The sequence below is a fragment of the Culex quinquefasciatus genome, chromosome 1, assembly GCF_015732765.1.
Source record: "Culex quinquefasciatus strain JHB chromosome 1, VPISU_Cqui_1.0_pri_paternal, whole genome shotgun sequence".
NCBI classification, from domain to species: Eukaryota; Metazoa; Arthropoda; class Insecta; order Diptera; family Culicidae; genus Culex; species Culex quinquefasciatus.
Window position 1 is genome coordinate 37,843,724 of NC_051861.1, and position 14,471 is coordinate 37,858,194.

General features: G+C 36.2%; 1 protein-coding gene across 3 annotated transcripts in view; it reads right to left on the reverse strand.

Moving 5' to 3' along the window:
- LOC6035071 overlaps positions 1-14,211 on the reverse strand; it is a 17,185-nt gene extending 2,974 nt beyond the window's left edge. For 2 of the 3 annotated variants that reach the window (XM_038249447.1, XM_038249448.1), the window contains exons 1-3: positions 13,777-14,211; positions 5,083-6,327; positions 1,031-1,560 (exon numbers count right to left, since the gene is read on the reverse strand). In XM_038249447.1, coding sequence (XP_038105375.1) covers positions 1,063-1,560; positions 5,083-6,327; positions 13,777-14,022 — 1,989 coding nt within the window. In that variant the 5' untranslated portion in view covers positions 14,023-14,211 and the 3' untranslated portion in view covers positions 1,031-1,062. Of the gene's footprint in view, positions 1-903; positions 1,561-5,082; positions 6,328-13,776 lie in introns of those variants that run through there. The other variant, XM_038249446.1, reaches the window with a different exon arrangement.
- Positions 14,212-14,471: the final 260 nt, after the last annotated feature.

Genomic DNA, 14,471 nt, shown 5'->3' on the forward strand with positions numbered 1-14,471 from the left:
ACTTTTTAATTAGACCTCCTAGACCTACCTTCATTTGTACATATCGACTCAGAATCACCACCTGAGCAAATGTCTGTGTGTTTGGCTGTATGTAGACATGTGTACCAAATCAATGTCACTGGAATAACTCGTCATAGGCTCAACCGATTTTGGCCGGAATGGATTTAATCGATCCGTCTTAACGTCCCCTAAGCTGCTATTTAAATTAATGCAGTTTTATCATGTATTTAAAAAGTTATGTTAAAAAACTGTTTCATATTAAATTAAAATTATGCTAAAAAGGGTGGTTTTTCCATGAAACCCTCACATGTTATGTATTTTTAGAAAGCATATGAGAAGACCTTTTAGGTGGAGTAAGAATTTTCAAGATCTGACTTACCTATCTTAAATTACAAGCAGTTTAAAAAATGGTCTGAATTCACATAACCTCAACTGGTCGGGTCTGATCGCCACGAAAAAGCCATGTAGAGGGATGCCATTTTCTTCAAAGGTCGTGTCTGTATAATCTTGACAAAAAGTCTGTAGGTAGTCTATTTTTTTACTCATCACTTATGTTTATTAGGGGAGATCCATATACATGTGGACATTTTAGGGGGGTTGGAATCACTATAAATAAGAGGAAGGCACCAACCACCTAAAGGTGGATTAAGTAACGTTTTTAAGAATCATTTCATCGCTCAAATTTAATGGCACATGTCTGGCTAAAATTTGGCGAAGAAGTGTCAATCCCGGTCAAACTTTTCACCGACATGGCATGAGAAAATTCACTGATGAAACGTTTCATAAAAAATCACCAAAAATAGTCTGATCGACTCCGCAGGTGAAAGTGTCGGTCCGACATTAGCCTGTTTTTTTTATGATGTTCGGGGAAGGTGATATAAAATAACAGCTTGACACTGCAACTTTTTGACAATTTTTCCAAATATTTACACATTTAATGACACGATAAAAATTGATTGCAAAACCATTCGTGCAGCCCAAACTTATTCTCTACTGACTGTTTCTGAAGAAAAGACAGAACATAACTTACCTTAAAATCTAACGAAAACCTTAAACTCCTGCTCACTCCACCATCACTTCCGGAATGATCAGCTCGTCGTCCTCGCCCTCATCCTCTTCCTCGCCCTCCTCTCCCTCACCATCCGCCTCCTGGCTATCCTCGTCCACCAACGACTGCTCTTCCTTCACCACCACATCCTGACTCCCGTCTTCATCCGCCCCCTCCTCCTCTCCCCCCTCGACCGCCATCAGCGCGTCCACCAGCGACGCATCGTACGGCATCGACTCGTCGTCCTCCTCCAGCACGGGATGTTCGTGCTCGTCGCCCCGTTCCTCGAACGTCGCGAACCGCCCGCCGATCATCACAAACACCTTGCACTTGGTGCACTTCCACGCGATCCGCCCGTCGCTGATGAGCCGATCCGACGAGTAGCGGTAGCCCTTGTACAGGACGAAGCGCTGGCCACGCTTGCCGGGGATCAGCTTGTAGTACACCGGTTGGCCCCCGTTCCGGACGTCCTGCATTTGGCCCTCGATGATGTCCGTTTTGGCGTAGTCGTCCTGGGTGAGAAATTGTAATGTTTGAAACTATGAAATAGTTCGTTCGACAGCTATCGACAAAATGATTTTAAAAAAATAAAATTGAAATTAAATTTTATTTTTTTTAACAAAATTATAGCAATCTAAAATTTTAAAAGTCTAAAATTATAAAATTATAAATTCGCAATTCGCAATTCGCAATTTTCAGTGTAAGAACGGGCCTTGACCGATCTTATGCACCAGGTTCCCGACGAACACGCACTGCCCTTACACCTACATCTCACCCTTGCTCTGAGTCAGTACGAGCAACACGCTAGAACACGCTTTGAGTGTTCGTGCCAGGCATGCACACCTTCTTTTCCGGGTACGCATTTTAACTCGGCCGGGGGTGGTACATTACGTAGGGTTTGATGTAAGTATAAGCGCCTAACCATTTATAGTGTGCCTATCAACTTTCATTAAAGCAAAAACTGTTATATTTTTAGTTTGAATTCAAAAACTAATTGTTATTTGCTGTGTATTGTTTTCTCCTGAAATCTTCCCTATTGTTGAGTCGTGTTTATCTGTTGCTATTTCTTTTGTCGCGGTGTTTTGTTACAATATTTTGGTCCTAAGCATTTTAGAAAAGTTTTCAAAAGTACAATAGTAATATTTGTGTTAATCCTTTAATCATTCCATAAATTGAGTAAGGGCTCGAACCTCACTTGCTTAAGAAAAGGTGAAGTTTCAAAACAATGGACAGTGAAGGAAATATACTATGTAAAGAATCAATAGTAAAAGAAATACAGTAATTTATGAAGTAGACAAAGAAATTAACAAACAAGCTTAGATTGTATTGAGGGCAATTTACAGGAAAGACGAGAAATTATTCAGAGGCACATGATAAACAAAACAAAATTGACATCGCTGCCAAATTAAGGGAAAGCAGACAGTTTGTTACAGCAGCATCAATTGGTAAAATAGAGTGGAAAAGCGTTGAGAAATAAGAGAATCAAATAAGTAAAATCGAAATCAATTAAGGATAGTAAACAGAAGCCGTTTTAGAAAATCAATGAAAAAAATAAAAAGAAGATAGCTGTTAGCTGAAATGGAAAGAAGAGAAACCCCGTTCTGCGATGCTCAGGTACATCCACAGCAGTTGACTCAACATACTGCGAATCCAAACAATACCGTCTACAGTCACAAATTACTTCCCTTTCCCACATTGTCGCGCCCCTTTCTTCTAGCCGTCTCTACTCTGACCCTCGCTGGTCAAAGGTTTACGAGTCGTTTTCACAGGCCACCAGCTAGGTTACACCTTGTCATCATGATGACTAAACCAAGCCAACGTGGAGGTAAGAAAATAGGACACTTGCAAGGAACCAGAGCCATGCTGTTTTGTCCAAACAGCACTACGGATGTAGTTGGGCTCCTTCCGGGATGTTCCTTGCCTAGGTGTATCAACCGACGAGTATCATCAGTATCATGCACCCTTGGCCTGCATAAAGTTCTAAAATTCTAAAATATTTAAATTCTAAAATTTTAAAATTTCAAGATTCTAAAATTTTAAAAGTCTAAAATTATAAAATTCTAAAGTTATAAAATTCTAAAGTTATAAAATTCTAAAATACTAAAATTCTAAAATTTTAAAATTCTTAGATTCAAAAATTTTAAAATTCTAAGATTCTAAAATTTCAAAATTCTAAAATTCTAAAATAATTCTAAAATTCTAAAATAATTCTAAAATTCTAAAATTCTAAAATTCTTAAATTCTAAAATTCTAAAATTCTAAAATTCTAAAATTCTAAAATTCTAAAATTCTAAAATTCTAAAATTCTAAAATTCTAAAATTCTAAAATTCTAAAATTCTAAAATTCTAAAATTCTAAAATTCTAAAATTCTAAAATTCTAAAATTCTAAAATTCTAAAATTCTAAAATTCTAAAATTCTAAAATTCTAAAATTCTAAAATTCTAAAATTCTAAAATTCTAAAATTCTAAAATTCTAAAATTCTAAAATTCTTAAATTCTAAAATTCCAGAATTCTTAAATTCTAAAATTCTAAAATTCTACAACTCTAAAATTCTACAACTCTGAAATTCTAAAATTCTAAAATTCTAAAATTCTAGCAGTCTAAAATTCTAGCAGTCTAAAATTCCAAAATTCCAAAATTCCAAAATTCTAAAATTCTAAAATTCTAAAATTCTAAAATTCTAAAATTCTAAAACTCTGAAATTCTAAAATTCTAAAATTCTAAAATTCTAAAATTCTAAAATTCTAAAATCCAAAAATTCTAAAATTCTAAAATTCTAAAATTCTAAAATTCTAAAATTCTAAAATTCTAAAATTCTAAAATTTTAAAATTCTAAAATTCTAAAATTCTAAAATTATAAAATTCTAAAATTATAAAATTCTAAAATTCTAAAATTCTAAAATTCTAAAATTCTAAAATTCTAAAATTCTAAAATTCTAAAATTCTAAAATTCTAAAATTCTAAAATTCTAAAATTCTAAAATTCTAAAATTCTAAAATTCTAAAATTCTAAAATTCTAAAATTCTAAAATTCTCAAATTCTCAAATTCTAAAATTCTAAAATTCTAAAATTCTAAAATTCTAAAATTCTAAAATTCAAAAATTCTAAAATTCAAAAATTCTAAAATTCTAAAATTTTAAAATTCTAAAATTCTAAAATTCTAAAATTCATAAAATTGTTATTTTTTTTTTGAAATTGTGAAATCGTAAAATTGTAAAATATTAAAATTCTGAAATTCAGAAATCAAAAATTCTAAAATTTAATAATTCCAATAATCTTACGCTCTAAAATTGTAAAATTGCAAAATCTAAATTTCAAATTTATTTTTTTTAGAAATTTAACATTCTAAAATTCTAAAGTTCTAAAATTCATAAATCTAAAATTCTAAAATTCTACAATTCTAAAATTCATAAAATTGTTAATTTTTTTTTTGAAATTGTGATATCGTAAAATTGTTAAATATTAAAATTCTGAAATTCAGAAATCAAATATTCTAAAATTTAATAATTCCAATAATCTTACGCTCTAAAATTGTAAAATTGCAAAATCTGAATTTCAAATTTATTTTTTTTTAGAAATTTACCATTCTAAAATTGTAAAATTTTAAGACTCAAAAATTGTGAAAATCCAAAATTTCAAAAATTAGAAATTTCAAAATTCTAATTTTCTTAAATTTCAAAATTCTTAAATTCTAATTTTCTTAAATTTCAAAATTCTAAAATTCAAAATATCAAAAATTGTAAAACTTTGCAGATCAAAAAATAAAAAAATCATGAATTTTAAAAATCTAAAAATTGTTAAATTTTAGAATATTATTTTTTTTGAAATTCTAAAACTCATAAGTTCTTAATTTCTAATTTCTTTTGAGGTCCAATCCAGTACCAAAATCCTTAAATTTAAAAGTTTTTAAAATCAAAAACGCAGAAAATCAAAAATTCTTAAATTTGAAGATTCGAAATTTTGAAAATTCTGGAATACTTCCTGCTCAGATGGCATGCTTACCACAAAATAAAACAGTCTAAAAATACTCACACTCGGTCGATGGTTGTGAGCCCAATCGCTCTCCTTGATGACCCGCCCGGTCTCGTTGGTGGTCACATTGGCCGGACAGTTGAACAGACTCTTCTTGTAGCAAGCCCACTTGTTGTTTTTCTTATCGGCCCGCGGAAACCCAAACTCGTACCCCTTGTGGATCATCACGTTCCAGCGGCCACTGCCCTTGAGCGAGATCTGGGTCTTGCCAAACCCATCGCCGGAGGAGGAACTTCCGTTGCTTCTGATCGCGTGCGCCAGCTTCTTGCCCGGTTTGAGAATCCCGAAGGTGGGCATAACTTCCGGTTCCACGACCTCCTCCTCCTCCTCCTCGTCCTGCAGTTGCTGCATGTCGTACTGTGCCGGATGGTTGTGCGAGTTGCCGTTCGAGGAGCAGCTGCTAAAGTCCAACCGGAAGGAGACAACCGCCTTGCAGTTCTCCTTGCCGTTGTGTTTCATGCAGCGCCAGTAGGTCGTCTTCTTCTGGGTTGTCCTCGCATACCGGTACTTGTACCCGTTACAAACAACTTGAACCGGGTGCACGCCGGACCGTTCGCTGGTAATCAGCCGGTAGTGGACCTTCCGGCCGGTGTGCGTGTCCAGAATAACGCCCTCCGAGGTCTTTTGGTTTGCCTTTGCTTCCGGTTTATGGTTGTGCCGATTCGGTCCTCTCGAAACGCTCCCATTCGACGCCACCAGAATCGCCGCCCGACACTTCAGCTTGGACTTGTACATGCACCGCCAGTGAATCTTTCCGTTTGCCCGCGAAGTCGCGCACGTGTACCGGAATCCACCGTGGTAAAAGTCCTGCACGTTATCCCGACGAGCCCTCATCCTTGGCAGTGGCTTGAGCAACGAACCCACCTCTCCCTTGTCCAAATCCGCATCGTTGAACTCTTCCGCATCCCTCGCAGTGTCACCACCACTCTCCTCTTCCCGGATATCAAACTCGTCCGAGTCAATGGGATCCCCCTGACCTTCCTCTTCCCAGTTGGGCCCTCCCTCCTCAACCTCACTGTCATCCGAAAGTTCCACAACATCGCCACCACCATTCCCGTTCTGCGGAATGCTAACGCCCAAACCGTTGGACCCCTCCTCATCGTAGAACATGTCCTTGCTGGGTTTGCGTCGGTTCCGGATGATCGAGTCGTTCGCCAGGCATTGCTCCTTGTACAGGTAGAACTTGGTCACCTCCTGGCTGCAGATGCGACAGATGAAGGTGTCGTAGTCGTCGTCGAAGGAGATCTGGAAGGTAGGATAAAGTGACATTATGGGAAAGTGTAGACTTGGGTTACGGTGATACAACATATCTCCATGACCCATTTCAGAATGGCAGAGATCGGAGGCGGCCCAATTTCGAGGTCATTGGGCATTGTCTGGCCCCGCCTAAACATAGAACAAGAACCAGACGGGTCCTCGATCTACATTTAAACTTCTTTAGACTTTTTAAATGGCATCACCAGTTCAGTGGCAGCGGTGCGAGCGGATAGTGCGGTGGTGTGGTTCCGAATTGTGCATGCATGAATAGTGGCATCTTTGCGATTGTTTGTGTGTTACAAAAATGTTCGGTTTGTTAAATTGGAAACAGCTGTTCAAAAAAGTCCTTCCTTAACCATCGTTGATCGGGAGGCACGCCGTCGGATTAGTGCTGCATGATTATTGTACTAAAAATCACACGTTAAAACTCCACCAGTTGTGATTTTTAATTCGTTTCGAGTGCCTTATCAGCAATGGGAGCGCATGTTTGTGAAATAATGATTCGGGGATTTTTTACGTGTTTTTTTTTTGCTTTACGAAAATGTCTCTTTTGTTTAGTGCGTTTGTGATTCTAAGTGTTCTGTGTTTTTCAGAAGTCCTATCTATATCATCGTTGATCGAAAGGCACGCTGACGTTTGGGTCGTCGATTTTTATTATGGTGCCAATCAGACATCAAAATGTGCGAGTGTTTTTGTGACGAAAAAGACCTTCCCATGGCTTCGTAACTCGAAAGGCTCGTCGAAGGGTTTACATTATTGAAGTCCTCCCCATAGCATCGTTGCTCGGGAGGCAGCGAAAAACCAATACCTTAACCTATTAACATAAAGGAAAGAAGCATATCATTCATGTGATGATTGGATGAGATGCTGTGGATTCAACGGTTATATGCGATGTCGTCAAGAATGGAGCTACAATCCCTATGCCTCTACGCATTTTTTAAACAATTTAGATGATAATTGTATCATTCGATACAAGAAAATGTGAAGCAGGGGCGCCGACTTTAGGGGGGCACGGTACTTTTTGCCCCCCCTAAAATTTGGCTGGGGGGGCAGCCCATACATTGTGCCCCCCCCCCAGAAATTTTGGAAGAAAAATATTTTTATTTCAAATATAAAAAACACAAAAATAATTGAAAATAATATCTAAAACTTAAATGGAACATTGTTTGTACTCACGAATAGAATTCTTGTAAGCGAATCCGTAAAATAGCTCAAAAACATTTGTTGTTTTCGAAATCGCTGAAATTTTTCGAACAAAATCGTTTTCAATTTTCTGGATTTAGATGCATTTTTTTTATTTCGACAACGTTTTATCTATACCACTGTGCTTCTAGGAAAATCAGTAAGCTTAGTACAAGAGCACAGAGGCATCTGTATATGATTTGAGAGATGTCGTCAACATAGATTTTACGGATTTGCTCATAAGATTTCTATCTGTGCATGTTGTTCCAAAAACAAAACCAATGTACTTTTTCCATAGCACCTTACCTACAATCAAACTTACGCAAACTCTTGCGAAAACAATCATCAAGTTTTCAACGCAACATTCTGCGATTTTCCATTGTAGATCAGGATTTAGCGAATATAAACTGAAACATTTTTCAAAGTTATCATTTGTTGGCTGCTTTACATTTTCAAAAATGCTGATAAATTCAATTATTTTTGGGTAATTTTAGAAAGGATTTGAAAAGATTTCAAATACATTTGTTAACCGTTAACCGTTCTATACTAATTTTAGCCGAAAATACAATTGCTTCAAAAAAGTAAATTTTTGAAAACTAGCGCACCGCTTTACTGAGAAACCGACAATTAAAACATGATCTGAGACAATTCCACATTATAATCTTAAAAACACAAGTGTATCGCCTTCTGAAATTTATGATCGATTTAAAAAATAAAAAGGCTATAGAAATTTTAAACGGCACCCTCACAAAATATGCCAAAAAATCAGGAAGTAGAAAATATTACTAAAAATAGATGATTAAATTCTTGAATTCTTAAATTCTTAAATTCTTAAATTCTTAAATTCTTAAATTCTTAAATTCTTAAATTCTTAAATTCTTAAATTCTTAAATTCTTAAATTCTTAAATTCTTAAATTCTTAAATTCTTAAATTCTTAAATTCTTAAATTCTTAAATTCTTAAATTCTTAAATTCTTAAATTCTTAAATTCTTAAATTCTTAAATTCTTAAATTCTTAAATTCTTAAATTCTTAAATTCTTAAATTCTTAAATTCTTAAATTCTTAAATTCTTAAATTCTTAAATTCTTAAATTCTTAAATTCTTAAATTCTTAAATTCTTAAATTCTTAAATTCTTAAATTCTTAAATTCTTAAATTCTTAAATTCTTAAATTCTTAAATTCTTAAATTCTTAAATTCTTAAATTCTTAAATTCTTAAATTCTTAAATTCTTAAATTCTTAAATTCTTAAATTCTTAAATCCTTAAATTCTTAAATTCTTAAATTCTTAAAAAATAATTGATGTAAAAAATAATTGATGTATCATAATTTTGAAATTTTCGATTTTTTTAAACATTGAATTTTATTGTTATTTCTAAATTTCTGATTGTTTAAATTTCTGCTTTTGATTTCTTAACATTTTCAAGCCATGATTTTTTTTACGTTTTTTCTAATTTGTAAATTTCTCTGGAACGACGCAACATTTTTGGAATTTTTTTAATAAGCAATTTGTAGGTTTTGTTCAGATCTACAAAACGCTTTTTGAAGCTTTCAAAAATATTGTAGGGTTTAAGAGAAATCTACGAAACAAAAAGCGTAACGCCACCGCGTAAAAGAGGTTTCTCTGTATGATTATTTTTATTTGGAGTATTGAATTTGGTGTATCTGTTATTTTTTTCTAAATTGCAGATTTGAAAAATGGATGTTTTTAAATGTGTATTTGTATTCTTAAATTTCTGAAGTTCAAAATTTTTGCATTTTACTTTTGTTTTTATTTTTAGAATTTTTGTATCGTTGAATTACTAAATATCTGATTATTTTTATTATTGACTGTTACTTCTAGAAAATAAGTGAGAATATGCCAATGAGAAGGAATTCGCCTTCCAAACATATAAAAAAATTCCCCTTAATCAATATTCTCAATCACGTTTTAATAAATTATCTTTTTCTAAAAAAAATGATTCCGGATAAAAAAAAATCGTAGCACATCGTAATAAAATTATTAAAATTCGTGATATACAGAAACTTTAACATCTAATCGCCACTCTTACCTATCGATTTCGGAAAACAACCGTGCCCCCCCCAACATTTTGGACTAGTCGGCGCCCCTGATGTGAAGGCTGTGTGGTCAACTACGTAAAACAAACCGCAAAGATGATTCATTGAATTGAATTGAGTTCTCCGAATTTATTTCTGATTTTTTTATTTTCATTTTTTGGTATCAAAATATAATGCATCGTTGTTTCCCTCGACATTTTTCGACCAGCCCAGCTGGGTGCTGACAAGAGACAAAGCGTAAAGTGATTTTCGAATGATTCCTACTACAACAGCCATAACACCACAGCTGTAAACATAAACAAGGTATTGTCTTTTGCAAGCAGAACATAACCAAACTTTTCGGCACCCTCAACAAACGTCAAATCAACACAAATTGCTGCCGGATCTTTTTCCGGATCTCTCCCGGGTATCAACCTATTGGCCGCTGAACGAAGTGATTTGTTTTCCTTTTTTTGGTACAGTCATCCCACATATTCGGAACACCCACAAATTCGGAACACTTTGATGATAATTTGTCAATAGCATGCCAAAAGTAGCTTTTCTGGAGATCGTAGCAAGCTTTGAACAAGATCGGTTGACAGAATTTTGCGCGTCGCGTTTTTCTTCCTTCTTTGATAGAATAATTATTCATTTCTGGTGGTTTGTCCGTTCCGGATTTGTTTGAGTCGTGTGAATTCCGCGGGTTTACCGGCGTGTGGATTTCGTTCGTTCCATTAGCTGGCGAATTGTGCGGATTGGAAATTGTCTTAAATTTGGAAGAAATTGGGTGCAAGTGTGAGGTGGTTGAGAGTTGCAATCCTTGTTCGCGTTTTGAAATTGTGTCTTTTTTTTGCCATATCAGGCCTGCAATTATTATTCAATATTTAAACTAGCGTTTCAAATCTGTTCGATTTACTATTTTATTCAATTTTTTCTCTCTGATTCAGTTTTATTATTTCATTTCCATAGTAACCTGAGTGAGGGGGCTGTTGAGGTTTTTTTTAACGATTAATAGTAAGCTACTTTGATTGTTGGTGTTTTTTGGCGGTTTGCAGATAGCAGCTGGACGTGATCTGCCCATTTCGGTGTAGCTCAGGCATGCGAGTTGAATTCAAAGCTAATGCCGTGAAGCCCTTATATGCTGTCTGTTTCCGGTGGTGTCTGGAGTGCGCTTAATCATGGATTGGACGGCTCGTGCATTCCCTAGCAAGTCTGGCGTTTGTTGTTGTCATAAGCCTGAAGACGTTTGAAGAGAAGCTGGTTTTGAAGAATCTGGTGAGCTCGTTCCTTTTATAAGACATTCATTCTTTCATTTATTCTGACATACACACACATCAATCAAGACATCTACGCAAAATTATTACTATATACGCGGTAGGGTGTTCCTTTGGTCGTTCGCTGTGAGTTGTGGATTGCCTGCTTCTCTAATGAAGGTTCGACTAAGGGGGCATGCTTATTAATTTCTCGTCGCTCCATACCCTCAGTGACGTGATGGGAGCAAGGGCGTCTATGCGAAGTGTCCCTACACCCGCTACAAATTTCCGGCGCTTGGGAAGGGAAGCGGGAAACCATTTTGATCTATGCGCCGGTATTTGTAGCATTAAAATTCGTGCAAAAAAACTTATGCACGTGGGTGTACAGATTACGGAGTAAAAGATGATCGAATTGTTCACCTAGCGCTCACATGTGTTTCAGGACCAAGTTGCCTGCGGGTATGGGGATCATACATACATACATACATACATAGCATGCCAAAAGTAGCTTTTCTGACGACCTTACTATTTTTAGAACCTTCATTTGGACATTATCTTGCTATTTCACTAGTAAAAGTAGTACTTTTTGAACAAAAAACTTCATTCCAAGACTATTTTGTGCAGAGCAGCAAAAAACTGCCTCCAAAAGGCCTGTTTCATAATTGTGGGATGTTATTGTGCCTCCCACAATTGTGGAACACCTGAATTTAACTGATATTTTCACAAAAAAGCTATCAAACCATGTATAAAACATCACTAAGCTTGAGTTTCATTGGTTTCAGTGTGTGAAGTCATTATTTGGTAATAAATATGTACTACTGGAGAGATCCAAAGTTTGTTTACATTCGTAAGAAAAAAGTGTTCCGAATTTGTGGATTTCAAGGGTCAAAGTTATTCTTCAAAAACTTCATATAAAAGTTAAAATTTGCAGATGTTTGATACAGCATTCGAAAGATCGCAAGAAAAGCTTTCAAATGAAGTTAAAAGCGAATCATTAAGTTCAATTATCGATTTGCTATGATTTTTTGAACATTGGCCGATCTGGAAACCGTTCCGAATATGTGGGATGACTGTACCCTCCGCAAACGTCCAACCAAACAAAATTGCTGCCGGATCTTTTCCGGGAGAGATCCGGAAAAACATCCGACAGCAATTTGTATTGATTTGACGTTTGTTGAGGGTGCCGAAAACTTTGGTTATGTTCTGCTTGCAAAAGACAATGAGGCAATGTGTAAGGTTAAAAGTGTTTTTTTAGCTGAAGTGATCTGTTTAAAAATATTTTAAGTGTTGTAAAATTAAACTGATAGCCATCAAATTCTGAACTGAGGAAGGACTAGCGAGAGCTGGCCAATGAGCAAAACTTATTGAGCTGAAGATCATTTCGAAGGAACGGTTGGAAATTATCCAGAAACCGACGACGGAGAGGCGGAACTCAAGAATACATGTTTCTTGATACAAATTACGAAGCTCATCTGGTTTTGAAGACTCCGTTGCTTGGTGAGACCTTTCCTTTTTTATATTTATACAGAAAACACGTTCATTTACACACAGCTATTGACAATATATTGAAGAAAATAAAGCCAACCTCATTATACACGCGGTAGGTCGTTCGCTATGAGTGGTGGATTGCCTGCTTCTCTTCTGATGGTTCGACAAAGGGGGCACGTTTATTAATTTCCCTTTAGTGACGTGATGGGAGCAAAGGCGTCTATACGAAATGTCCCCACACTCCCTCCAAATTTATAGTGCTTGGGGAGGGAGAATCATACAAAAAATACATTCCGCGTGACAAAAAAAAATAGTTGGAAGCAGGTAAAATTTTGTGATTCAACAAAGCAAATAACTGAATTTACAATTAAAAGAATGAGAGTTTACGGATGTGCATTTTTAATATAAATAATAAGGAAGTCTTTAACAAGAAGGATGCCATAGTTCGAGCTATACACTCAAACAGAGTCAATCTGCTTACGACCCCAACGACTCCATAAACAACATCCACTTCCACAGTTACTAAAAATTGCCTCTCGCGCTGCCACCGACTTTCCATTCTTGCCAATAAAGATGGACTTTTTATGATCGATTACAATACCTCCTACTTTTAACAAACAGTTCCACTTTGACAGCTCAAAATTGAGGCCGCTTTGCGAACCACTATTTTAGCACCCAGTTTATGAGTGTCAAAATTCCCGGGAATCGAGGATTACAGAGGCCCAAAAATTGCAGATTTCCCGGGAAATGTGTCTCGAAATTTTCCGTTGTTCACCCTCCAATTTTGACGTTGGATAAACTTTCAATAGCGGTACTCTAAGAAAGCTATTTGCACAATGTTTTACAATTGAACTACACTTCCGTAGCATGGATTTGTACTTCAGGAACGTGTTTCCCAAACATATTATACAATTGTACAAAAACATGTAATTAGTCTCAAGTTGAGTAAATATTTAAATTTCTTAAAGTGCTCTGGAGATTTCTCGAGATCCATCTAACTGACATAAATTATGTTATTTTTCTTAATACAATTATGATAACTTCAAAATGATTTTTTGATTATCAAAAATCTTAAAATTAGCTCTAGAGATAGCTAGAATTTTTATAAAAATTTATAATATTTCGGCCAGCTAGAATGTTATCAAATACGTCAAAATTAGCCATTGAATTGCCAACATTTCAAAAAGTAACCTAATAAGTTATGAATTAATGAATATTTAACATCAAATAATTAGACGAATAAAAAAATCGTCCATACAACGAGCCAGATTTCAACATATGAAGCCAAATTTCGTTGTGTCTTTATGCCCCGCGCGCATACAGACACATCACCCACAAAAAAAAGGACAGAACCAAACGATAATCATAAAATCGATATTTGAACCCCTTTTACTCCTTCTTCAAAGAACAGTATTTTTATGCTCCTTTTTCTTGGCGTCGCCCGCATTAAAAACAAACCCTCAAAATGCCCTCCTTACCGTAATCGTCAAGCAGGACAAAATCCGCTGCAGCAAGGACTCGTCCGGCGTTCCATCCGGCGGAAAAATCGGCTTCAGCTGCTGCTCTTTGGACAAACACAGCCGACAGAACCGCTGGCTTGCGCTGACCACCTGCATCCTTCCGCCGTGGGACTGCAGCAGCTCCGGCTCCGGGGAATCTACGCCGTACTCCTCGCCTCCAAAACCGCCGACCGCCGCTGGGTACCAGCTCGTTGAAGCGGCCATCCACGGTTTCAGACGTGTTTTTTTTTTTTGTATCGGGAGCAGCTTTTTCCAAGAATTTGTTGGATGCCTTCCAAGTGCACTCTGGGATTCTGGGGGGCGCCGCCGCCGCTGCCGGGCTTCCACAAAAACGATAACACAAACACGGACGACGAACGGACACTGACTGAAGCGGGAGAGAAAGGATGCAAAAGACTGAAGTTTGGGTTTGACGTGTTGCAGCCGGCGCGTCGCAGCCCAAAGCTGGCTGCGTGCGGATTTGTTTTGTTTCGTTGGGGGTAGCGTCGCGACGCGCAAATGGGACGTTTTTGTGATTAGTGATATTTGCGTCGCCCGTAGCTACACGGAAAAGATCATGCTGAATAAATGAAAAGGAATTTCAGTTTAATTTAATTTGTTTTTTTAAAGGATTAATTCGTCGCCAACATTTCAAATAGCACCATGTACAAACC